The 25,315-nt window shown below is 38.4% G+C and overlaps 1 protein-coding gene and 1 non-coding gene across 5 annotated transcripts; both read right to left on the bottom strand.

The window, feature by feature from the left end:
* Window positions 1-1,331: 1,331 nt before the first annotated feature.
* Window positions 1,332-19,912, bottom strand: LOC137185996 (P2Y purinoceptor 3). Of its 4 annotated transcripts, none has more exons than XM_067594588.1 (5): window positions 19,798-19,912; window positions 19,568-19,673; window positions 17,099-17,214; window positions 5,751-6,187; window positions 1,332-5,053 (listed from the first exon to the last, which is right to left on the bottom strand). In XM_067594588.1, exons 4-5 carry the CDS (start codon window positions 6,176-6,178, stop codon window positions 4,381-4,383), a joined length of 1,101 nt encoding a protein of 366 aa, XP_067450689.1. In that variant the 5' UTR covers window positions 6,179-6,187; window positions 17,099-17,214; window positions 19,568-19,673; window positions 19,798-19,912; the 3' UTR covers window positions 1,332-4,380. The 4 variants fall into 4 exon arrangements, with proteins under 4 accessions (XP_067450689.1, XP_067450690.1, XP_067450687.1 ...); XM_067594589.1 differs by having other exon boundaries at window positions 19,568-19,655; XM_067594586.1 differs by lacking the exon at window positions 17,099-17,214.
* On the bottom strand, window positions 10,065-10,137 carry trnaa-agc (transfer RNA alanine (anticodon AGC)). Its single transcript has one exon. It is a non-coding gene; the product is annotated as a tRNA-Ala (tRNA).
* Window positions 19,913-25,315: the final 5,403 nt, after the last annotated feature.

The raw sequence follows: 25,315 nt of genomic DNA, 5'->3' as shown, positions 1-25,315 counted from the left end.
GTTAAAAAATATATCAGTAGGAAAGATTTGATCTCCACAGGTGCAGCTGAATTCTTACAGTTATATTTATCTTTTTCTCACATAGAAACCCAAAAAGGCTTCAGTTTGATTTTATCCTCTTGCCTCACACTATTTTGGTTTATTCTGCAGCATCTTTATCACCACAGTGTGTTGACATGATGGTGTTGCTGAATTAGAGTGTCAGCATTCAGAGAGTGGAGAAAAAAACAAAACAAAACAAAAAAAAACAAAGAAAAAAAGTTTTCACCCATGCACAATAACCCCTCTGTGGTGCTTCCCATGTGGCTGTCTGGTTAACAGGTCCTTTTGTTCCAAAGGGGAATTCTGTGTTACATTCCCTCAGAGGAGAGCAGATGTTGACTGCAGCGCCCTCCACAGGCCCGACCTGTGAAATGTCAGGTGGTAGATTATGGATATATCTCATAGCTCTCTGTAGCTGGTACTTCTGAGGAGGGTAAATGTAATGAGCTCACAGAATCTGTCTTTAATTGTGTATCACTGGAGCAGGATTCAGTTTGGAGGGCTAAATGTGAACAAAAAAAACTTTTATTTTAATGCATTTGGAATGAAAGCTCGAGTTCATCTTGATACTTGCTCAAGCCAAAGTCTGACCGTTTTACTTGTGTGTTTAAATCTTACGATATTATTATTTTAGTCCAATAATTTCCAAGGAAATCTGAAGCAGACACTGTCATGTTGCCAGGTGAAATTGTTAACCTGTAAGTTGGAAAAGTAGCTCGTGTCAGGAAAGTTGCAGGTTGCAGTCCAGGAAAATGTGAGTAGGTAAAGAGAGAAAGCAACACAATCTCCTGCATCAACAAGCACAAAATACTGTTTGTTTCCTTTCAATTGCTTCTGACTGTTCATTTGGCTTTTAAAAAGTTCTGATAATAAAGCCTCAGAGTGGTTTCTGACCAGAGCTGCAATGATAAGTCGATTAATCAATTGGCTGCCAACTATTAAATTAATCGATTCATTGTTTTGAGTCATTTTTTAAGGAAAAAATGTCCAAATTCTCTGGTTCCAGCTACTGAAAATGTGAATTTTTCCATTTTCTTTAGTCCTCTATGATAGTAAACTGAATATCTTTGGATTGTGGACATTTTTCAACATTTTCTGACATTTTCTGGACCAAACAACTAATCGATTAATCGAGAGAATAATCACCAGATGAATCAATAATGAAAATAATCATTAGTTGCTGCCCTAGTTCTGACAGAGAGGAGAGGACATGGAGCCACCAGAAACCACCAGTTTGAACCACCAGAAATATAATACACAAAATGATCTTTGTCTGAATGAAGTGAAAGCATTCATGATATTTTTTAATCACCATTAATTTTACATTATGACATCATTTTCACAGGCAATGCAAGAGGGCTGCATAATTTAAAATAACAAAAATATAAAGAACATAAATGTTACTTTTTCATTAAAATAATTATGTAACAAAAATATAATTCTATACCTGATTCTACTCCATGTTACAGTATTTTACAAAAGAATTCTTCTAAATAACACTGGTTGACACAAATATGTTGGCACAATGCACAGACGTCTGAATTCTCTAAAGTGACCACACACACGTATGACTCTCCAGACAGATGTGGGGAAAAAACATGTAAACTCTTGTTTTAGCTGAAGCTTAAAGCACAACATACAGTATATCACTACATTACTTATTATGTATATTGCACAGACACACACACACACACACACACACATATTAAGAAGTTCCTAACATTTTTAAGCACATGACCTCATATTGAGGTGAAAATTGTATTCACATTAAACTAATATACACAATGTTTTCCCTCTCGTAGGTGCAGAACTCATTATTGTTGCAAGCTTTTCAATGACCAGATTTCAAAAGGCTGTTGGTGAGTTGAATTAATTTAAAAATAATCTGAATTAAGGATTCATTTTGTCATTTCAGTATGATTTGGATGTTAAATTTTAACATTAGACTCTGGTCTAAGTTATGGACTGAGAGACACTATAGTCTGTTAGTTATTATATTTGGCATTAAACTAACCATCTCAGAAACACATTACAATCAGAATTAATTTATGTTGTGTATCAGCTAAATGACATAATTACCTGTATATTTCAATGCCTACATCAGAGATCTACTAATAAGACTTCTGCAGCAGTGTCAAGACATCATAAGGCACAGTTCAAAGAGCAATACGGAAGCAATGATGAAAAGATAGAAATCTTTAAGTACTGGAGAAGGTCAGGATGAAAGGCGAAGAGAAGGGGATCAAAGAAAGTTCAATCTGGACATGAGAGGCAGTGATATTAAAAAAAATCATAACAGAATTTTTTTTAAACTGTGTCAGAAAGATAGCGTGCAAAACTAAACATTGATGCTAGAACAACATTCAAGTGTGAATTTTGTTAAATTAACATTACAACACGTCATGAAGCCCATTTACAATGCAGTCTGCTTTGGTGTTCATTTCATGAACTTTACATGTACAAAATCAAAAAATCAGTAACTCAGTTACTTGGTATAACTCAATGAGAAATAGAGAAATCTCCACTGTATAGACTGTCTTTAGGATAAGGTTAAGAGCCATTGCCTGGCTTTATTTAAATTTGTATCAAAGTTGTTGTCATAGTCACACATAAAATATTCACTTTTTACTTTCAGCAGGCTTTCAAAACTATCTGTTATTTAAAGATATTCACACCCTTTTGTTTCATTTTAAATATTCTAACATTAAAAGTTCTGTCTCTTCATCAGACAAAATTTAAATTTTTATCAAGTGGAGGCCATGATACAAAGTACCACATTACACATGTACAGTTCATAGAGTACCTCTTTACAAGTACACAGTTCCTTCTCATGGCTGTCTCTATTCTCTATTGTTTACAGTATTTTCTATTTCTGTAACACTACACTTGTATCAGCAGATGTGATTTCTTGGGGGGGAAAAAAATCTGAAATTTCTTGGGAAAGGTTCACACACTCACAGGAAGTGGAGCCTTAATTTAGACCCCGCTCCAAAGTCTACAAATTGCATTTCTCCTTCCTTCTACTCACCTAATGCATCTGATAAGGATTTTGATATAAAAAAATATATTAATGTTGGCACAAACTTTTCAATGAAGATTTTACAGACATGTGGGAGGAAATTTATGGCCTATTTTTCCATGGCAAGAGCAGGATTACTTATCAATTTTGCTGGCATCTGTTTGTCTTTAATTGTAGTGGTTGAGTTGTAATCCTTTCTGGATACTGTTTTAATAAAAAAAAAAAAAATTTAAGTTTGTTTTTGTATTTTTTTTTTTTTTTTAGAAAAGAGCCGCATGTCAGTGCAGTGAGGTTAAAGCAGTGGTGTGCACACACCACCCGGTGGTGAAAACATGCAACAACAAGCCCTGCAACTGAGAAAGGAAGTTAAAATATATAGTCTGACTTATTTAGAGGGGGGAAAGAAAAAAAATCAGTAAAAACCTTCATGTGATGAAAGTGTAATATAAAAAGTCACATATTTTTTCAGTTTCAGTCTTGCTCTCACTATATTCATATATGTTTTTGCAATTCTGTTTTGTGGGACATTTTAACCCCAAACAAAAACTCCTTTTACAAGAACTTCATGTAATTTTAACATGCAGTCATTAACATATAACATCGCATTGAGCATTTTTCATGACTTAGAGCCATAGTGGATTTTATCCCAAAAATTATTGTGTTCTCTCTTTCACTTCTGAATGTCTCCACTTCCATATCACACATATGGTCACCTTATTATACATTACATTTTACTGTACAGTTCACAGTGCTTAGTGACAGAGAAAAAATATAGAAAAAAACAAACATATTAAAAAAAAAAAAAGCTTCTACATTATGACCTAGTGCACAACTTGGACTGAAAGCAAACATTTGCCAGATAACAGTGACAATGCAGGATGAGTCAGAGTGCCCTGGTCTTCTGACGGAATCATCAGCATTTACAGTGTTAATCGCCACGATAATTATGTGATCAAGACAACACAAATTATTCTGCGGTGCCAAAAATGCCTGACTTCCCCTGATAAAATTACACCCATAGTCTGTGATGGCTGTGATGGTTAACAGCAACTCAAGATAATGCACGTAGGAGAATACAGATTTTCATTTCATTTTGCGGTGTTTCTCCTTGTTTTTGCAGTCTATGTTTACCTTTCATATACAAGATTACAGCCTTCACACAGCATTTCAGAAGGCCTTTTGATTTGCCAATGCCTCTCAATTTTTTAACCTTTTGCAGCAAATAGTAGGTATAAACCTGAAAGACATCAGAAACCAGTTCTTGTATCACTTTGCAGCATCATGGGATCCACAACTGGTTCTGCTGATTGTTTGTTGGGTCACACACTGGTGCCTTTGCTCCTAAGGGTGGTGACTCTGAGCACAAACCTTCGGGTGTTCCTCCGGTAGCGTGGCTGGGTGAAGTAGAACAGAATAGGATCCAGAAAGCTGTTCATACTGGCAAACGGCCTGGTGCTCTTATAGATGATTGAGAACATGTTTCTCATCTCGCAGGGTGCGTTCGGCAGCGTGCGCACCACCAGGTACATGGTCTTGGTGAGGTGAAATGGCAGAAAGCTTATGCAGAAAACTGTCGCCACCACGATGATCATCTTCACCGCCTTGTCTCGTTTCTCCCCGGTAGCTATGGAGACACCCTGGTAGGACACCGGGCGGCAGAGGATGTGGGCCATCCGGCAGTAGCACACCATCACACCCATAAAAGGCAACAAGAAGCCGAGGCAGGTCAGAGCCATGCCATAGGGGTAGTAGTCCACAGAATGCTTCGGTGTACTTAAATCATAACACACCGTGCGGTTTCGCTGGATTCCCGTTGCAGCAAAGTGAAACGTTGGAGCGCAGATGATGGCGACCACCAGCCATACCCCTCCGCAGATAGACCACGCCATCCTCCGCCCACCTTGCTTGTGCCACATTGCGAGAGGATGGCAAATACCCAAATAGCGCTGCACACTGATGCAGGTGAGGAAGAGGATACTGCCGTGAAGATTACTAAAACAAGAAAGAAAACACTGTTAAATTATATCTTATTACTCTGTATTCTCTTGTACCGCACTATATTGTAGATATCACATTTCAGATATGATGATCTATCAAACAGCAGGCCAAAGTTGAAATTAAGTCATACTTTTTGCTCAATAAAATAATAGTTAAGATGTATAAGATTCTTCCACTAAAACATCGTCACAAATGGAGAATATTTGGAGGTAACTAATTTGGGAAAAAGTGAAAAACTTCAAAGCTTCAGTATGCTTCAAACAAAGTGCTTGTCGGATCATCTAACAGCATCTGAACTCCTTATTCCCACATCTTTCCCACGGCAGGATTCTTGTAACTTTGCAAACTGAAAATAATCACCCACTTCATGCACTGACCAGGTATGAGGAGGCAAGAAAGCAGGCGAGGTTTGAACTTTTTGCTCAACTTTTTGCATGTACAAGTGATGGCAACACAACAAATGCCTTTGAGGAGACTGTCCAAAGGTGTGCACTGTTTTCCGAATTTGTGCTATTTATAGTAGCAGCCCTTCAAAAAAGATATAAAAAGTTTTGCCTTTAAACATGGTCTGATGACATGCTGGATGAGCTTGTCTAAAAGCTTCCTTTGAAACATACTGAGACCTTAAGAAAGTTTTCTCATTTCACTGAAAAGTTACAGAAATAATTAGCCAACAGACAGTCAACCTCACCTGTAGAACTGAAACCTGACCAGTTTACAGGCAAACTCTCCAAAGGGCCAGTAGTCATGGCTGGCATAGTTGTAGATGAGCAAGGGAAGTGACATCACATACAGGAAGTCGGCTATGGCCAAGTTTAGCATATAGATGTTGGTGCGGGACAGATTGGGTCGCGTCCTCCATATCTTCAGTATGACAACAGCATTGAGAGGAAGGCCAAGCAGGAAGACAATGCTGTACACAGCAGGGAGTAAAATACGTTTGAAGTCCTCCTTGTAGGTGCAGCGAAGGACACCATGCCCGCTGATGTTGCTGATCCTGGGGAGTAATCCGTCTGCTGTGTATGGCTCTGTGGTGTGGTTGCTGGTAGAGAAGAAGTCCAAGGAAAAGGGTTTCGAGACGAGAGCTTCTGTAGGGAAGTAGTCGACAGAATGTGGCATCTTCACATTCTGCAGGAGAGACAAGGAGAGACATGAAGGAGGTTTAACTTTGATAACATTAATATAATAACTGAATCAAAATCAACAAGCGTGATGATGTATGGACCATTGAATGTGATAGTGAAAGATCATTTTGAGCTTCCAGCAATATGTCTGTATGCATTTAAACTGACTTAATTTTTATGGATGTTACTGCACAAAATGTAGCACATATCACAAATACCAAACCAGTTACTAACTATAGAAAAAGTCGCAAATTAATATTTTTCAAGTGCCATGTGATTAATGTGTGATCAAGTGTTCACAAAGATACAGTAGAAAGACAAACAGAAATCCTCCACCAGAGGGCGCAAGCAATCAGTTTTGTTTGATTTACACCATCAATATTTCAAACATCTCAGTGAAGCAGTAACCTTGAGACCTGTCAACACCGGACTTTTAGTCCAAGACCTTGTGAGCTAAGCCCATATTTTTATCCTCAGGTTACATGAGTTTATGAGTAAATGACCTTCTGACAAGCCTCAATGCTTTGTGAGCCCTTATTTGGAGTAGAAATAGCAATCACAAGGTCATTAAAGGATTTCCTCTAATCTTTCTGGTTTCTTCTACACAATTGTGGTTTCTTTCTTCTCCTTGACTGAATAATTTCATGTCCTCAGGCCTCTAAACAAGAAAAATGAAACCTATCCGGTGGTCACAAGCAGTAGATATCTGCAAGCAGTGACGAAGGGTCGCATGTAAACATTGCTTCTTTTAAAGGGCTCACAAGTAAAAAAGGTTGGAGGTGGTTTGTTGTATGTTGTAAAGTTAATTTAATCTGCACAATAACTACAGCTATCTGATGAATGTAACAGACTAAAAGTAGCCTATAGTATTTAGTAACTCTACTACCTCATAATTTTACTTTATTACTTTCCACCTGTGCTCATTGTTGCAGGGTGGTTACTGTGTAATTAGTAGTAGCTGGAGTATTACTAAAAAATCCAATGGTGGTGACAATTTGAGAGCCAACCCATCAGATTATGTTCATTACATCAGTCCTTCCATCATTTCATAACAAGTACAAACTGGACAGCTGGAAGTTTTGAAATGAAAACCACTGCACACTGTCTGGTCTCCCACTCACAACTCACACTGTCTGTCAGAAACAGAGATTAATCAACAATCTGCAATTGCTGCCTCCACCGCCAACATCAATCATATCCATTTCCTTCATGGCAGCATGTGGGCGGGTAAGTGATTGGCTTAAGCCACTTCCTCCAGAGCATTGACAGACTGTGATTCATGGCATTTCACAACTAATTCCCTTTCAGCTAAAAACCCTTGCGTGTATGCATACAGTTTGTGTAAGAGTGGGTACATGTGTCGTGTCTCGTGAAACCGCTTAAAAATGTGTTTGGGTGTTTTTAGAAAAAAAAGCTGTGTTTCAGAATGTGTGTGTGTGTGTGCACGTACAGATTGTTGTGAACAACAGTGACGCATGATTTCATAATTCCTGGTAGAGTAATTGGAGGATTGGAGGGGGAGAGAGCAGCGTGCCAACAGACCATAAAACGTTTCTTTACACTCAACCAATGAGCAGCTAGCGAGGGATAAAAAAGGTTTGAAAAAAGTGCACTGACATTTTATTTGCTGCTGACTCATTTAAACTGTAATTCAGATTTTAGCTTGAACTTTCTTGATGTGAATGATGTCATGACAGTCATTCAAATCACTAAGCTTTCTTAGAGCACTGCATTTTAAAAAGTGATGTCTGATTAAGCCCGTAACTCACCATCTCTATCAAAAGTATTGTGTTTCTTAAGATGATGAGTGAATAGGGGCATGTGCAGGCTCGCCCAATATCCAAGGATTTATTGAAATAACCACTTCCCTTTTTTGGTCTGCTTCAATCCACACTGTAACTTTCCATATGTTTAAACCACAGCTGAGGTGACTGTGTGTCCTGTGTGGGAAGATGTGTCACTTTGAAAGTGGTGAAAATGTTTTAGAACAAGGCACAGACATGACACAGAACGTATTATTTGCTGTAGTAAAGAACCAAACAGCTCACCAGCAGGTCTCCTTTGTCTAGTTTTACACTTGAGGGTCTCCAAAAAAAGAAAATGCTTTAAACAAGCCCTTGAAAGCAAATCATTGGTCTACAAGGCAAAGTGGGAATAACAGCTGAGTTCTGCCAACTGAAACAGTATCTTCCAGTCCTGAGTCCCATATTGAATATCTGCTCCTTATTACAACTGGCACTGTGGAGGAAATGATCACATATCACTGGAGGAGGATACTGTTTATGAAGAATTAATGAACTGCTGAGTGTCAAATTCTTTTTAGATTAATTAGGGGAAAGGGGCAAACAGATATATAAAACTCTTTCTGATCTATTTTATCATTGATGGTAATGTTAGACACAGATTCGCGGCCTCCATCGTAATTTACTGCACATTGAAGCATGCACGTTCTTTAGTGCTTCCTACAGCTGTCACAAAATTTGTTGGATTATTTGAAGTTGGTCTCATCGAAAACGTGAACAAGCTTCATCCTGTTACAGTCAAACATGCTTTAACAGTTGAAAACATGTCTAAAATTTGTAACACGAGCAAAATGTAATTAAAAACAATATTAGTTACCAGTTAATAAGCCATAGTTCACTACTGACTTTTATTGGTTATCTTTAATGGGTTAAAATTAAAATATTTATTCAATGAAAACAGATACACACTTCAGACTCACATTTCACATGTTCACACATGTTTCTGGTGTAAATGTATATAGAAGAGTATAAATATGAATGCATGCCAAAGAACGCACCGAAATCTTTAGCGTGTGTCAGATATGGTCATGTTTCCAATTTTTACCTTCGAGAGCAAACAGTACTCAGACAGCTCTGAGTGGTGTTTGTTCACAGCTACTCTCCAGGCTATATCTATTTCCTAATCGGGATTTGCTCTCAGTTTAGTAGCAATATAACAGACGAACACAGACAGACCACAACAAATCTTCAGCAAAATGGTAAAAAAGCGTTTCATTTAGGAATCACAACTTTTGATTTTACCAGATTTAGATCACCGGAATGACTCCAGAGTAAATATTTGTAGTCAGCATATTTGAGGCGTATAAGTGTTTTTCACTGTTCAATGCAAGCAAAAAAAAGCTCTTAGTTCTTGCCATGTATGCGTGGCTAATACCTGTGATTACATTTTTAGCCCTCTGTGTATTTACAGAGATGTATCAGATATCTGGTTGTTGGTAAAATGACACCCTTATGCATGAATATAAACCAGGCTTACATTGGCTAAAGTAATAATAAAAATACTCCTCTCTCGAACACAATTATGTCAGAAAATAATTAAGGCAAAGTGACACAAAAGGAAGACACAAAGTTATTTTTAGACTTGATTTTCCAAACATGAAAATGGAAGTTGTAATTTAGACACTTTATGCCAGATGTCTACTCCATCATGACATTGACAGCAAACACTAATTTGAACATTACTCACTAACATGTAATCCTGCAATGGCTATTTGGCTCTTGCATTATGGTTGTGAAGGAGTCACCCACTTTTGCTTTGTGACTCAGTGCAGATTTTTCTGCCAACATAATTGTAGGTAGATTGGCAGGTTTCCTGAAACTTGTCCATACATCTTCTCCTCGAATCCTTTCTATGGGAAGTTTTAATAGATGGCAAAGTAGACAAATAAGTTGACTTTACCATCAACTCAAACAACTACTTAGAGAATGTGGTGGTTGTATCTTGTAGTACAGTACAGTTAGACTTCTTACTATTTGTTTGAGCAAGACGAGAGTTTCAAATATTCAATACGTTATACAGTAGTAATGTAAATGCTAAAATTGCATTTTACTTCAATTGTCCACAGACAAAAAGGACCTTGGAGAATGCGGGCATCGATCCCGCTACCTCTCGCATGCTAAGCGAGCGCTCTACCATTTGAGCTAATTCCCCTGCATGCTGCCTGCTGTAAAAAGCACCAAATGACAGGTCATTTAGAAGGAAATACCCACAGCACTGCCCAAAGGAGTTAAGTTACCAGTCACTGACAGCAACACTCTGCACTCTGTTTATCTCTCTCACACATGCTTTGACAAGAGAGACGCCCTGCTGCATACTCTCACCCCTCAGGCCTGCCAAGAGGCAGAACTGAAGGTTACACAAGATTATTTATAATCCATGAATGCTCGAATGTTCCGGCAACCCAGGACAAATATAGCAGATTAATGACTGACCATAACAGGGTTGTAAATCAAACTACCCTACATAAAGTTTTAATGATTATTCAGCATGTGGATTTGGTAGCATGAGGACTTTTGAACCCTGGTTACGGTGTCATGACTGAGAGCGTGAGAGAGCTCAGAGTAGGTCAATATCTGCAGCAGGCAACAGAGCCTGGCTATGACTCTCGATCAATCAAGTAGTCTATTCATCAATTGATAGTCATTTTTGTCTCAATGTCTCACATGTGAATATTTGCCAGTTTTCTTATATACGATAATATTATTATAATAGTATTCTGAATATTTTTTGGTTTTAGACGGTATGTCAAGCAAAGCAACACACCTGACTCTTACCAGTGATCAATTGATCAAGAAAATAATCTGCAGATTAATCCAAAAGGAAAGTTATCATTAGTTGCAGCCTTTTTTCTCTCTGTAATGTACACACACAACTGATAAATTGCCTGATTGCTTGAGCACTAAAGAAAATCATGGAACAAAGAGTTGTTGTGCTCTAAACACATACAAAACCAAATATGACAAGGCTATGTGCAAAAAGTATAATGTAAATAATACAGTCAAATATGATAAAAACAACACTCCAGCTACACACACACACAGACTCACAATAATTTGGTTTCATTGGCTGTGGCAGGTTCTCTGTATCTCTGGCTGGCTTCAGAGTTGCACTGTAGGGAATCTAATCCCCTACTAATCTAACTGGTGACTGACAGATAAAGACATATAAAACCACATGCTGTATACTGTAAACACAGATGCTCTGTTTCTGTAATAAACACAGAGCAGCAGATGTAAATGAACAGAGAAGAGTTGCTGAGCTGAGGAGAAAGTTTAAGTCTAAATACTCTTAGACTGTTCATGACCACTGCTCTTTACTCACTCACTCACTCACTCACTCACACTCATTCTTTGGCTGTAAAAAATCTGAAAAATAACACACACAATGAAAAGGAAGTAAACAAAAATCAATATCACACATGAAAGACTGCACCATACAATCAGGTTTGCAGACATAAATATACAGAAACCACACACACACACGAAAACAGGCTAAATACACTTGTCTGACAAATAGACGAATATAGAGACTTGCATGTACAAAATATGCAAGTACAGTGCTTCTTGAAAGTTTGTGAACCCTCTAGAATTTTCTGTATTTCTGCATAAATATGACCTAAAACATGATCAGACATTTACACAAGTCCTAAAACTAGATAAAGTGAACCCAATTAAACAAGTGAGACAAAAAAGTTTTCATTTCTTTCATCTTTTTCATTTATTTATTGAGGAAAATTATCCAATCTTACATATTTGTGGGAGGCAAAAGTATGTGAACCCTTGCTTTCAGTAATTGGCGTGACCCCCTTTTGCAGCAATAACTTCAACCAAACAGTTTCCAGTAACTGTTTATCAGCCCTGCATATCAGCTTGGTGGAATTTTAGCACATTCGTCCTTACAGAACAGTCTCAACTCAGGGATGTTAGTGGGTTTCTTTGCATGAACTACATCCTCAGGTTCTTTCACAGAATTTCTTTAGGATTAAGGTCAGGACTTTGACTCGGCCATTCCAAAATATTATCTCTCTCCTGCTTTAACCGTTCTTTGGTAGAACGACTTATGCGTTTAGTGTTGTTGTCTTACTGCATGACACACTTTCTGCTGATCTTCAGTTCATACCTTGACATTTTCCTGTAGAATTTGCTGGTACAACTCAGAACTCATAGCTCCATCAATGATTACAAGCTGTCCAAGCAGCCCAAACCATGATACTATCACCACTATGTTTCACAGATGGGAGAAAGAACTTATGCTGGAATGCAATGTTTGCTCATTGCCAAACATAATGCTTCTCATTCAAGCCAAAAATTTCAATTTTGGTCTCATCCATTCACAGAACATTGTTCTAATCACCTTCTGGTTTATCCATGTGGTCTTAAGCGAACCGTAGACGGCAGCAATGTTCTTGTTGGAGAGTAGTGGCTTTCTCCTTGCAACTCTGCCATGTACACCATTGATGTTCAATGTTCTCCTGATAGTGGACTCATTAACATCGACTGTAGCCACTGCAAGAGAGGCCTTTAGTTTCCTAGATGTTACCCTGGGGTCCGTTGTGGCCTCCTGGACTATTACATGCCTGCTCTTGGTGTGATTTTTGTCGTTCGACCACTTCTGCGTAGGGTAACAATTGTGTTGGATGTCTTCAATTTGTACGTGATCTGCCTGACAGTCGACTGGTGGAGTCCAAACTCTCTAGAAATGGTTTTGTACCCCTTTCCAGCTTGGTGAGGATCAACAACTCTTCTTCTAAGGTCCTCAGAAATCTCTTTTGTTTGGGCCATGACACACTTCCACAAACCTGTGTTGTGAAGCTCAGAGTTTCACAGTGAAGACCCAGATTTCTCTTCTTTAAATAAGGCAGGGCCTCCCAGACTCACCCTTGATTGTGACACCCGACTCCAACACATTGGATCATTTTCCTCAATAAATAAATGAAAAACTGTAAGGCTTTTGTCTCATTTGTTTAACTGATGTCTCTTTATTAGTTTTAGGACTTGAATGGAAATCTGATCACGTTTTAGCTCATATTTATGTAGAAATAGAGCAAATTCTAAAGGGTTTATGAACTTTCAAGCAACACTGTACATGTCAGCACGAAAACATAAACATCCTCTTTGCTGAACAGCAAATATTATTTAATTTTCCCAACAAATGTAGATGCAACTGCACGGACAAAACATACTGCATGTTGCAGACATCACAGCTGTTTGTCTAGATTAGGAAAGAAACAAAACATTTTACTAATTATCTTAGATAATACGGTCACACTAATAAGAGTCTATCAATCCTGAGGACAGGCCTGGTGGCCATTATGGTGCAGATGATTAAACTAATCAGCTGCACCATAAATAAATACTTGGCTGATGAGAAAGGCTGGTGTTTGACACAAGCACACTGCTTGCTGTGTGGTCAAGAAGAGAATAAAACAATTTGTTGCATGTTTGTTTGTTACATGAGGCTGAACTGCAATTAGTCAACTGTCCTAATAAACAACTTAAAAACTTTCTCAGAGAGCGCATGCCATCTTGCCAAGAAAGCAGCCTGCATTTGAGCTAATCCTCCTTTCTTGGTATTCTGGGAAAAATGATGTTCGTAATGATTGTTTCACTTTCACAGAAAAAGTGCAAAACGTTTAAGTACAAATATGGGCATTATTGCATGGCTACAGAGAGTGCTTTATGCATGAATCTAGTGTAGTAAATCCCTTCTGGAAGAATCTAAAAATGTTTAAACAGTTACATCTTCTCCACTGAAAAAGTACAGATGGACACGAGCGCATTCCAAAGTGATATGGATCACACACACAGCTGCTGATGACAATACACAGCGCTTTCTAAGTAATAATTTGCCGTAACTTGTAGACAAAGACGTGTTGATGCACGTTGCTGTAAGGATTTGGACTAAGGATTTCATCAGGTGTGTGACACAAGACTCATGTGTGTGATTGTTGTCAAGCGGTTGCCACACACAGCTCTAACAAAAGCAGAGTGTAAGTAATATACTGAGACTGTCATGAGTTCACCTTTATAGAGACTGTGATTTATGCTTTTTGCCCTGTGACCATTAACTCTTCTGTTGTTAGAGATCCTACCACTCCCATCTGCCCTGCAATCACTTTATTCCCCTTACCTGAGCTCCCCCACCCATCTCCACGCCTATATCTCATGATCTTCTTCAGTCAATCATTCATATACCAGATTCACTTACCCTCTGTCAGATTGTCTAGAGTTTTATGCCTAGCTTTCCAGCAATTCCCTGCCTGATACCTTGCCTGATTACCGGTTAAAATATTTTTTTCTATTCCCCTCAGTTTTGTCTGCCTGATCTGCCGGTCTGCCTGTTTTTTTGACCCCTGCCCGCTTTTTGGACTTGATTAAAGATATTGGACACTCAGTTAACTGCCTCTGAATTCATGCTTTTGGGTTCTGTGTTTTCTGAGTCATTACAGAGACAGAATAGTCGGGCATTGATCAATGAATACGTTTACATGCACAAAATATTCTGGTTTTTGCCCTTATTCCAACAAAGACAATATTCCTACTAGGCTGTTTACATGGCTAATGAAAATGAATATTCCACTATCTATTCTCATTTACATGCAGAGGGTTTTCAATATTGCTCCAGTGGGAACGGGAATCACAAGATCTCTGTAGGTGTGAAGTACACCAGCAAGGTGAAAACCATTAGTGAGCTGCTGCCTGATATTTATAAGTGATATTGATATGACTCGTATAATAAATTTATAGTTACAGGCACATCCAGTACCTAGGTTGTCCCATGGTGTTTACTACACTGCTGCATCACACCGAATCGTCACATCAGTCAAGATAATTACCAATCCCCTCCACCCCTGACGTGGGGAAGGCGCACTTTCCAGCCCGTCCTGAACAGCTCTGCACTCTCCTCTCATTCCTCTCCTCTGTCTGCCTTCCTGCTCCAGCATATGTCATTCTGCCTGCACAGGGGTAAACAGGCAAGGCCGTGTGTCGCAAACAGCGGTAAAAACCCCAATTAAGATGCCTATTCCGAATGCGCTGTATACATGTTCAAAGAATGCTGCTAAAACCCAAATAATATTGGCATATTCCAAATGTCTTAATTGGAAAATGCTACATTTGGAATAAGGCCTAATTCGGATTATCCAAACAGAATGTGCTGTTTACATGACCTGCGTCAAATTTGGAATATTGTCATAGTCAGAATAATAGTGGAATATTAGTGTGCATGTAAACTTATACACTGAAACCTCATTCTGGACGCATTTAACGTGAACAACCTTTCGTTAGGTTTCATTTATGGGGTTTTGTTTTGCCCTCACTACTCGGTAACTGGTCTCATTCATGAACACTGAAAAATTGTGTCAGTAAAACGGTGACAAGTGAGGATGTGATTGATGCAGCTGTTCAAGTTGTTGTTAGTAGTCTTACAAAAATAACAACTCCTGAATCGACATATTTGTCTGATCGGAGTGAAAAATGTTAACCGCTCCTGGCGAGTGCAACCACAGCTTCTGTGGATGGATACGTCACTCACTACTTAACATGGGAATCTTTCTATTCTGCCATATGGTATCAATGCGCCATGAGCACAACGCCTGGGGTGTATTCCTGAAAGCGGGTTTAGTGAAAACTCTGAGTTTGTTAGCCCTGAGATGAGGGAAACTCTGGGTTTTCAGTTCCAGAAAGAGTTAACTTAAACTCTGGGTCAGTTACCAAGGTAACTGACTCTGTGAAGCTCTTGCTCGCTGGTACGTTTTCTGCAACAAATCCTGAGTTTCTGTCTTATAGAGCCAGACACACTGTTACATTTCTTCATTCATTCAGTTCATATCAAAGTGCATATCGAAGCTCATTAATTAGCGGAGGTTTACTGTCTGTCAGAATCAAAGTCTTGGTTGGATATTAGTTTGTTACTCAAGGAGTATCTGTACTAACATTACTGCTTTTATGCACCATCAGTCATTTGTTTGAACAGTGGTTTTTGCTCTCAGATTCACATATTAGCCTACACAGCGTGAATTTACCCTCAGCTCAGAATTAAACCTCTGTATGTCCTTCTTTCATAACACTGTGACTCTGTGCACACAAGACAGCTGTCAGTTTGTTAGAGCAGCTCCTGCACTGAAATGTTCATTATACATAATGTGTCATCTCAGTTTAAATTTTGAAAAGAATCGGTATGAAGCTTTAGACACGTAGGATCAATATTTCTGAGTGAGCAGGATGGAGCAGCATCACTGAATGCTGTTGAGCCAAAATACAAAATACATGTCTAAACATGTGTACTTTTCAAGTACAAATAACCAAACACATGTCTCTAAGTCTTTCATCTATATATTTTTCAAATCTTTGACCATATTTTTCATCTTCAGCTGCTGCCTCCTTGTCTCCCATCAGATTAAAGCTGAACAAACGTATTTAAAATATAATGTAGCTAAAGCCTGATACACAGTCAGATACCACTTTATCATCTATTAAGGAAATGGAAGTCTGGTAAATGTTGAATTAATGGACAGCACTCCTTCCCTTCTCGCTCTGACTCAGGTTCTTTTGTTTAAAGATAAATGTGCACCGTTGGCATACACATGCATTAATATCTCTACGTCCAGTGGATTCAAATGGAGGCTCTGCCTTTTATTTACCTGTTGCCAGTGTGAATCATAGTATTGGAAGCTTTTTTTGGCTTTTTTCATTCATCATGCACACGCTTGACTAAGCGTGAACATAAGTCAGAGTTGATTGAACTGACTCCAATCAGCTGGTTCCCATCTCGGGGTTAATCAGCTCAGAGTTCAAGGTTTGACTCGGAGTTTGTTGAACCTGTTTTCTGGAATAAACAGATTTGAATAAATCAGAGAAGTGGGTGGACATTCAGAGGTCTAGGTTCCTTCAGTGATGGTAACAAACTCATAAAAAGGAACTTAAAATACGTATTTAGTTTAGGATTATACACAACAAATACATGTTGCAGATGCAAAAACATCTCATAAACACTAATATTTTCTACTTCTGTGGCTTCCTAAGCACTTGTGTTGAAGGGTCACTAGTTGATCGAAGTGTTGACAGACAAACATGTTGTTTCAAACAAGTTGCTGTGACGTGTTGATACACACCTTTCGTCAGGCAGAAGCTTATCAAAAGCTTAACAGACTGGTAAGTAGCAGTTTGCCTGGGCCCTGCGGTGGCTGTTGTCATGGGTTCGTGGTGCAGAGGGGATGTGAATGCAGCTCTGGTGAAAGCAGTGAGTCAGTAAAGTAAAAAAGAAAGGGACAAACAACAGAAATGTCTTTATAGACTGATCACCCAATACATCTCTGACCATCTTGGGGAGTACTGTAGTTTTTTAACATGAGCTCTGGTCGCTATGGTTCCCAATTAAGACAAATTATTAGAGTCGTCCCTCTAAATCCTACTTTGGCCAGAGAGGACAGAGATATCGATCATATTAAATGATGCGGTTTCTTTAGGATAGCAGCCACTGGGCTTTTGCTTATTTACTCAGTACTGTGCACTTAACCTTGTCCTGTAAACAACTTTGTCTCTCTCTGCTGCTCTATCACCTAACTGACTGTGTCTGTGAGTCTCTAAACCAGTGTCTGTTCCCAGTCAGACAGACAAAACACCCACAGAAGCCTGACCACTGTCTGGCAGTAAGGAATCTTAACTAAAAACACAGTAACGGTAACTCACATGGTGAATGCGCCAGGTCTTTACAGATGGCAGCCCTTCCAAATTGTTGGTTATTAATGCTGTGATGTGTCTTCTTACTGGAGTTAGGCTTAGTGCCCTTTCATATAAAAAGCATAGAGAAAACAATGACATATAAATGTGTTTAACAAGAAAATATTGCAAAAAAACTCACATCTCTCATTAACAGCAGAGATGATCCACATTATGTCTTAAGGGAAGTTATTATATGCACAGATGTATAGATGTAGAGCTGCAACAATGAAGCGATTAGTTGCCAACTGTTATATTAATCGCCAACTATTTTGATAATTGATTAATCATTTTGAGTCATTTTTCAAGAAGAAAATTCTCTGATTCCATCTTCTCAAATGTGAATATTTTCTAGTTTCTTTAGTCCTCCATGATAATAAACGGAATATCTTTGGGTTGTAGACTGTTAGTTGGACCAAACAAGACTTTTGAGGACATCAGCTTGGCTCTGGGAAACAGCGATCTCCATTTTTCACCATTTTCTGACATTTTCTAATACCTAATCGATTAGTAACTAAATCGATAAGAAAATAATCAGTAATTGCAGCCATAGATAGATGTAAATGGTAATACTGTATGTATAATAGCCTGCTGTGTATTGTATGTCCCACACTTTCTCTCACACTTAATGGGACGTCTTTTAGTGTCACTACCTGCTTTGACGATGCCCCGTAACGTTGCCTTTTTCCTCTCAGTCAGTGAAGTATAAACCATCTCTGCTGTTGCAGCGCAGGATGCAATGAGATATTAATGTGAAGTCAGTATTTTGAAACACTGTACTGGGTTTTCTCAGATGGCTGATACTGATAATAGAGACTAATGGTTATTCTGCAGACACACTGGTTGTTGTCAAACATCTCTGACTGTACTGGAAATTCTGGTTTGAAAAAAAATGTATCAAGATTGTGAGATTCATAACAGTAATCCGTTATGTTCTTAACATTCCAAACAAATTTAAAGTGATATATAGTTTAGATTAAATTCTGAAAAATATTTGTCTTGTGGAGATTTATGAACATGAACAGGTTTCTGCAGAAATTTTTTTTATCTGTGACTTCATGCCTTTTCTCAAGCTGAAAAACTGTACTCCAGCTTCATGGGAGTTGTGGCGGTGTCACAGTATGATTTTATGGCCCAATTTTTACAGTTCAAAACTTTCGACTCAACAATAAATGTTTTTCGTTTCCTTTTTCGGTGAAGTTCTGCAAAACGTCACACTAATTCCTGCAAGCCTCACCAAGACGCCGTCACACATATTCACACCTGGTATGTCCAGTGGTTCCCACACCTGGTATGTGCACAGTAACAACTCGGCGCACTGCAGCAGGCTGTGTAGCTTGCATTAGTGCCTTGCCCAAGAGCACTTTGGCTCTGTTTATTTTACTCTCCCGGATTTAGAGAGAACATTAAACCTTATTAAAACACTTGAGAGGAAAGGGATGCAACAAATCTGATGTTATCACGGCAGCCAAGCTCTTATCAAGAATATAACCACAGTAAAATGACCTGTTCTTCGCTGCACACAGGATACAAACCTTCATCCATCATGACAGCAGACATTTATGACGCTTGGTGGGTGTGTGGCGCGTTTATTTAGTACCAGAAACGTCCTGCTGTTTTGTTTCATTAACATTTCAACTGTTCCCTGACTGTGGTGAGACTTGTATACATTTGACAAGGTTTCAGATGTCTCAACAAAACTATAATGCTTTAATAAGATATCACAATGACACCACATGGACTGAACACGCTAATCCCCACTGAGAATATTATGTTTTGATTGGTTATAAATACCTTTGCTAGAGATTTTACATTCCTTTGGGGCGTAGTGAGAAAGAGGAATCATAAAACTGTAAACTTACCTTGATTGACTGCAACAAAATTGAGTGGCAACATCAACAAGTTGGCGACTCTGCCATGGCACAAGACCCGTCCTGCTGCTTTCCTCTCCTGTGTAGCAACAAAGACCTGTTCAGCGTGAAGGAAAGCCAGAGTAAAGAAACCCCTCTGAACGCACTCCAAGCTGTTTTATATCACAAATAATGAGTACAAGTGTGGTCTGAACTCGTAGTTTATCCTGTCCCGGACCTACCTGCTGTAAAGTAGCTCTGTGGGCTTCACACACTTTTCACACAGTCCTCACACACTCCTCTCACACACTCACTGCTGTTCCTGCCACTGCGGCGCGCCACAACAGCCAGAGTCATGCCGGGGCCACGCACGCGCAGTCAGCCTTGACCCACCAGACCAGGGTAAAGGGAGCGATGCAAAACATAAATATATGTATCTATTTTTAACCTGATATGTCAGCATTTTAAACCAAGGTCACAAGGGGAATACTTTAAAAGTCTTCTGAAGTTTCATAAAACTTCAGAAGTAGTGGAAAGTAACTAAGTACATTTACTCAAGTACAAATTCGAGGTATTTGTACTTTCCATGTTAAGCTACTTTGTACTTGCACTCCACCACATTTCAGAGGGAAATATTGTACTTTCTACTCCTCTACATTTATTTGACAGCTTTGGTTACTTTTCAGATGAACATTTGACACAACAATATAACAAGCTTTTAAAATATAAAACATTGTTAAAGATGAAACCAGTGGTTTCCAACCTTTTGGGTTTTTGATGTCTTACAAAAAGCAGTGTGTAGTCGGGGTCACATTTCAGATGTCTGAGTTGTTAACAGCTCCACCAAATAGTGATTTAGTACTTTTACTTTAATACTTTAATTTTCATGTGGGACTTTTACTTGTAATGGAGCATTTTTACATGGCTCTATTGGTACTTTCACGTAAGTAAATGCTCTGAGTGTTTCTTCCACCACTGCCTGACTTTGCAGATGCACTTAAAAATGACTTCAAACATTTCTGTCAACAGTTGAATCACCGTTCCATATCACAGCGCAACAATATTTATGCTTAAAACGACATCATCAGTAAACTGTGGTGAAAGAACCAAACCACAAGTTGCTAAAAATGGACTTCAAAATGTAAATCAGTACTGTTACAGCCAGTTTGTAAGTGCCAGTGGTGAAGCATGGCCAGGATTTAATTAATAGATGTCATGAGCTGAAGTTCCACCCATGTCCTACCAAGTTTGAGCAGACACCACCACAAGAGTCTGCAAAATTTTATAAAAATACAGACTCAATGCTTTTATGTATTCAGTTAATAGTTCAACTATTTTATGTAAAGTTTACTTGCCAAGATAAACATGTAAATGCTGTATAAACCTTCTAAAAATTTCCAGGAACAAAATTCTGGTGAGGATTTTTAAATACATTAATGATACAGGAATCAACCTTTAAAATATTCTCCATGTGTACATTTCAACAGACTATAAAGACTATAGGAGACTATACTTGCTATAAATTGACCATATGGTCATTGTTCCAATTATACAACATGCAAACATCTTCGATTCTGTTTGCAGCTAAGTGATATTAAACATTGGTAAACATAAAGAAGAGAGACAGGGCTGGTTTTTGTGTGTATCACTGTGTCTCATCTAATTGGGATTTTATGAGACTCGTATTGTTCTCTTATTTGATTTGTCAGCATTGTTGTTTCCTGCACAGCATCCATTTCCCCATCAGAGTACATCTGATAAGATGTGGTCACAAATTTAGGACACCATAGTGTTGGACAACACGATTAGCCTCCTAGAAACATCACAAAGCACAAACTGGTGTCAGTGACAAAAAAAAAAAAAGGTTGGGTTTCCCATATTAAGCCAAGAGAGTTGCATATGTGAGGCACATTTTCTGTCAATCACACCTAAAGCATTAACATTTCGAGTGTCCATGTCAATGCAATGGTACAGCTCAGAATATACAGGTAAGAACAGCTGTAAGACCTCTGGACAACTAGTGCATTTTTGAAACACGAGCTAAGACATCATTCCTCTGAGTTCTCTAAATAAAATAAAGGAGACCAACTCCCAGTTCCAGATAAATACTGTAGATATTCACTGGAATACGAAGAGTTGAAAACCACATGTTACTGTCAACGGAAGTATTAGCTGTGTTTTGGGTCCTGGCCAAGACATCAAGTGACTGAGGCATGAAGAAAAACAGTGATTCCATATTTGTGTTTTCAAGCTGGCCTTAAAACTTTACCTAAAACATTGTAGTATGTTATGTACTCTTGCTTTTGGCCTCATCATGACTCCATCACTCTTAGTATTTATTTATTTTTAACATACATTTCAATATCAGAGGTTATTGACAGAGAGGAGAACTGTCTGTTGTCATGTTTCTTTTGAGTCACTCCCCTCTATTTTTCATTTATGGCTTATTCGAGCATGAATGATCGATTTGAACCGACTTCACTCACTGCAGCTGTCAACAAAGATCTGAGCTGACGCCTGGAAATCAGAATATGAGCCATAACACGATGGTTTAGATCTTCCTGTTTGGCCAGACTGTCTTGTGTTGGTTGGTCTTGTCTGTTGACAGTAAAAGCATTCACTGTCATTCTTCAAATATTATTTTACTGAACTGAACAGACTGCTGGATTTATATTAACAAACCCTCAGAGGCTGCATGCTGACAAGTCTCTTATATAAGTGAATGTTTGTTTGTGAGACACAAAATAATAAATGAGAGTTCCACAACAGGAGGAGGAAGCGCTGCATGGTTCTGTCGGCTTGTGCAACAGGTGCTCTTTAGCAGAGCAGGTGAAAACATAAAAAAACAAAATCCAGGAAGTCTTGCTGAATATTTGTCCTTAAGTGGTGCAGACGACCATGGGAAAAAATGAAGGCATTGCCTTAGTTTTTTCCATGTTTTTTTCCCAAAAACTAAGGCATTGCTTTCATTTTTTTCCATGGTTGTCTGCACCACTTAAGGACAAATATTCAGCAAGACTTCCTTGATTTTGTTTTTTTTAATAAATGAGAGTGTTTATGGGTTTGAACTCAAGTGAACTGTAGCGTTCACAGAAATTAGGGACTGCTGGGAAAAAGAGAACAAGACGACTTAACTATGTAACATTGGCTACTATTATCTTTGACCACACCTTTGACGTAACAGCATAAAAACCATCTGTGTTGCTAAATTTAAATAATATCTGCACACATTTATACCATGAACACAACAATTCGAGTCAACTGATGTGGCACAAAAATCCGTCACAGGTGCACAGATGTTATAACCAAAATAAACAGAAAAGGGATGTTAGTCAAGGGGTTGAAATAAGGTTCAATAAGACTAAATGCCAACTGTAGCAAACTTAGAGCATGTAAGAAGAGCGATAGTGGAAATAGGACTGGACAAGAGACAATAAAAAGACCAATATGGTCAAGAAATATAGCAATATATCTGCTTTTTCTCTGTCACCAATTGAGAAAATGAATATATGAAAGAGAGTCAAGTCACTTAGATAATTAAATTTACAAATGCTCAGCAAGATCACACTGACAGTTGACCGACATCCAACAGACTGAATGAACTGCTCTGATTAGTCATTTTGAAATTGAGACATGCAGATGGGGAAGTAGAATTTATTTCCCTTCAAACGCAAGTTGCTCAGAGCTAATTCAGCAAATTTGGACAATAAGTTTGAACTTTACTAACACAAGGAGACTAAGCTGTTAAATCAGTAGTATTCTGATGAAATCCAGAGTCTCATAACTTTGCAGCATATCTACAAACTCAATCTGAAGTCACTGAAATTTATTTCAAACAACCAAAAGCCAAATAAAATAATCATTGTGTGTTGTTTCCCACAAAAGACTTTTCATGGAAAATACTCAGATGACCCTGTGTGACCCAGGTCGTGTGTACCACTTGAGCTAAATCATCAATTCCTCATTACAAACTTTCCGGTCTGTGACTTCATGTTCCTCACAGTATTGCAGTCCCGTAAACGCCTCCGTATTCTGTGAAGTGAGAGATGGAATGTTTTTACAACCTGAAGCCAGTTTTCCCAGGCTATCAGTCGCTGTCAGTTGAATTTCAAAACCCTAAAACTACTGTCTAATGTCAGAACTAATTGTATGTGTCTATGTTAAGTACAACATGTCCAGTATGTATGTTTGAGAGAGTCGCCTGCAGCAGGATGCAGGATGTTATGATGTATCGATTTACCAGATGTCTTCTTGAAGACCAGTGTGTATTTTGTACATGTCAGCTGAATAACAGATGGCAGTCTGACTGTTCTTGCACTAACAGTCGACTAGCGCAACATATGTAGTGATGGCACCCTTAAAACATACACACTGCACAGGAACTATTGCACTATAGGTCTCATTAAAGAAGAACTATATTAAATTGGAAACCCAGAATTAAAGGCACAAATACAGTTTGAAGATCATGATTCAGTCTTGGCCTGAATTTTTTTTTTATTTAGGAACAAAATGTATCTTAAATTGCAGATTTTCTCTCCTTTTGAATATCAGGTGGAATCTACAAGATGAGGTGTTCATATTATCAGAGATCAGAAGTAAAAACTTAAGCAGCTGGCAATACTGGTTAGAAAGAGGCTGCATTATGGGAAAATATTATAATGTATGTTTTTATGTCTTTTTAAAAAAACATTTTTCCCTACATTGCAATAAAGCCTGTACTTTGATTTGAGTCTTAATCAGATTATGCTGCTGACAGGCTTTTATGAGATACATATTTCTATAGAAATAACATCCTGACACATAAACTGTAAAATGTCTTAGCTGCAACAACTTAACTTCAATCACCAGTTGAAACAAGAGCACAACAGACTCAAAGAAAACATGCTGATACCAAGCTGGAGACGAAGACAGATCCGAGGCAGATACGGTCCCTCTTTTCGAGTAGCCACTGATGAATCCACTTGAAGAGTTTTATTTATAGAGCACAATCTCATACAAAAGGGTTAAATCTCATGCTGAGAGGCCATGTGTTGCCATATGATCTGACCTGTTCCCAGCGGACGACAGAGGAAGCAACATGCCAAACTAAGTCAATAATGAACCTATAATGAGAATGACCACCGTCATTGGTCATCACCGACAGTCATTACCTCAACTACATTCTGACACTTCTTGTCTCACTGTTATCAGTCTGTACCCTTTTTTTTCTTCCTATTTGGTAAAATTGAAATCTTTTCGTTTCTTTTTAACATCTTTTTGCATTAATTTTATTTGTTTTCTCCTTTTTTCTGTTATGCTTTTACACATGAATAATGAGATTCAATTTGCTGCTCCAAGTCTTTTGACTTTCAGTGCATTTCTTGTATGAAAGGTGGTGTATATATTCTATATATACATATAGTTTTGATTGATGGGTCACATTGTGGCATTGATTGGAAAAGCAACAACTGTATGTGTGACTGTGAAAAAGAAAAAGGAAGATGAGAGCAGACGAGATAGTGAACAGGGAAATGATATTGCACAGGCAATTAACATGTGATTCAACACCCAGTTTTCTGGCTAAGAAATACTTTACCTCTCACCCATCTACAAAGGCTTAATATACTGTATTTAATGACAAATAAGCATCTTTTCTTCAGAGACTTCTGCAAACCACTCAGACACAGCACTGTCACTGCACAAAAGGGTAAATTTATGAAGTTGTGTACGTTTGGCGGGGCACTGTGCATTAAAGAGGCGTGTGTCAGTGTTTGTTCAGCA

Source organism: Thunnus thynnus, chromosome 7, assembly GCF_963924715.1.
Source record: "Thunnus thynnus chromosome 7, fThuThy2.1, whole genome shotgun sequence".
NCBI classification, from domain to species: Eukaryota; Metazoa; Chordata; class Actinopteri; order Scombriformes; family Scombridae; genus Thunnus; species Thunnus thynnus.
This window is presented reverse-complemented; position numbering and strand designations above follow the sequence as displayed.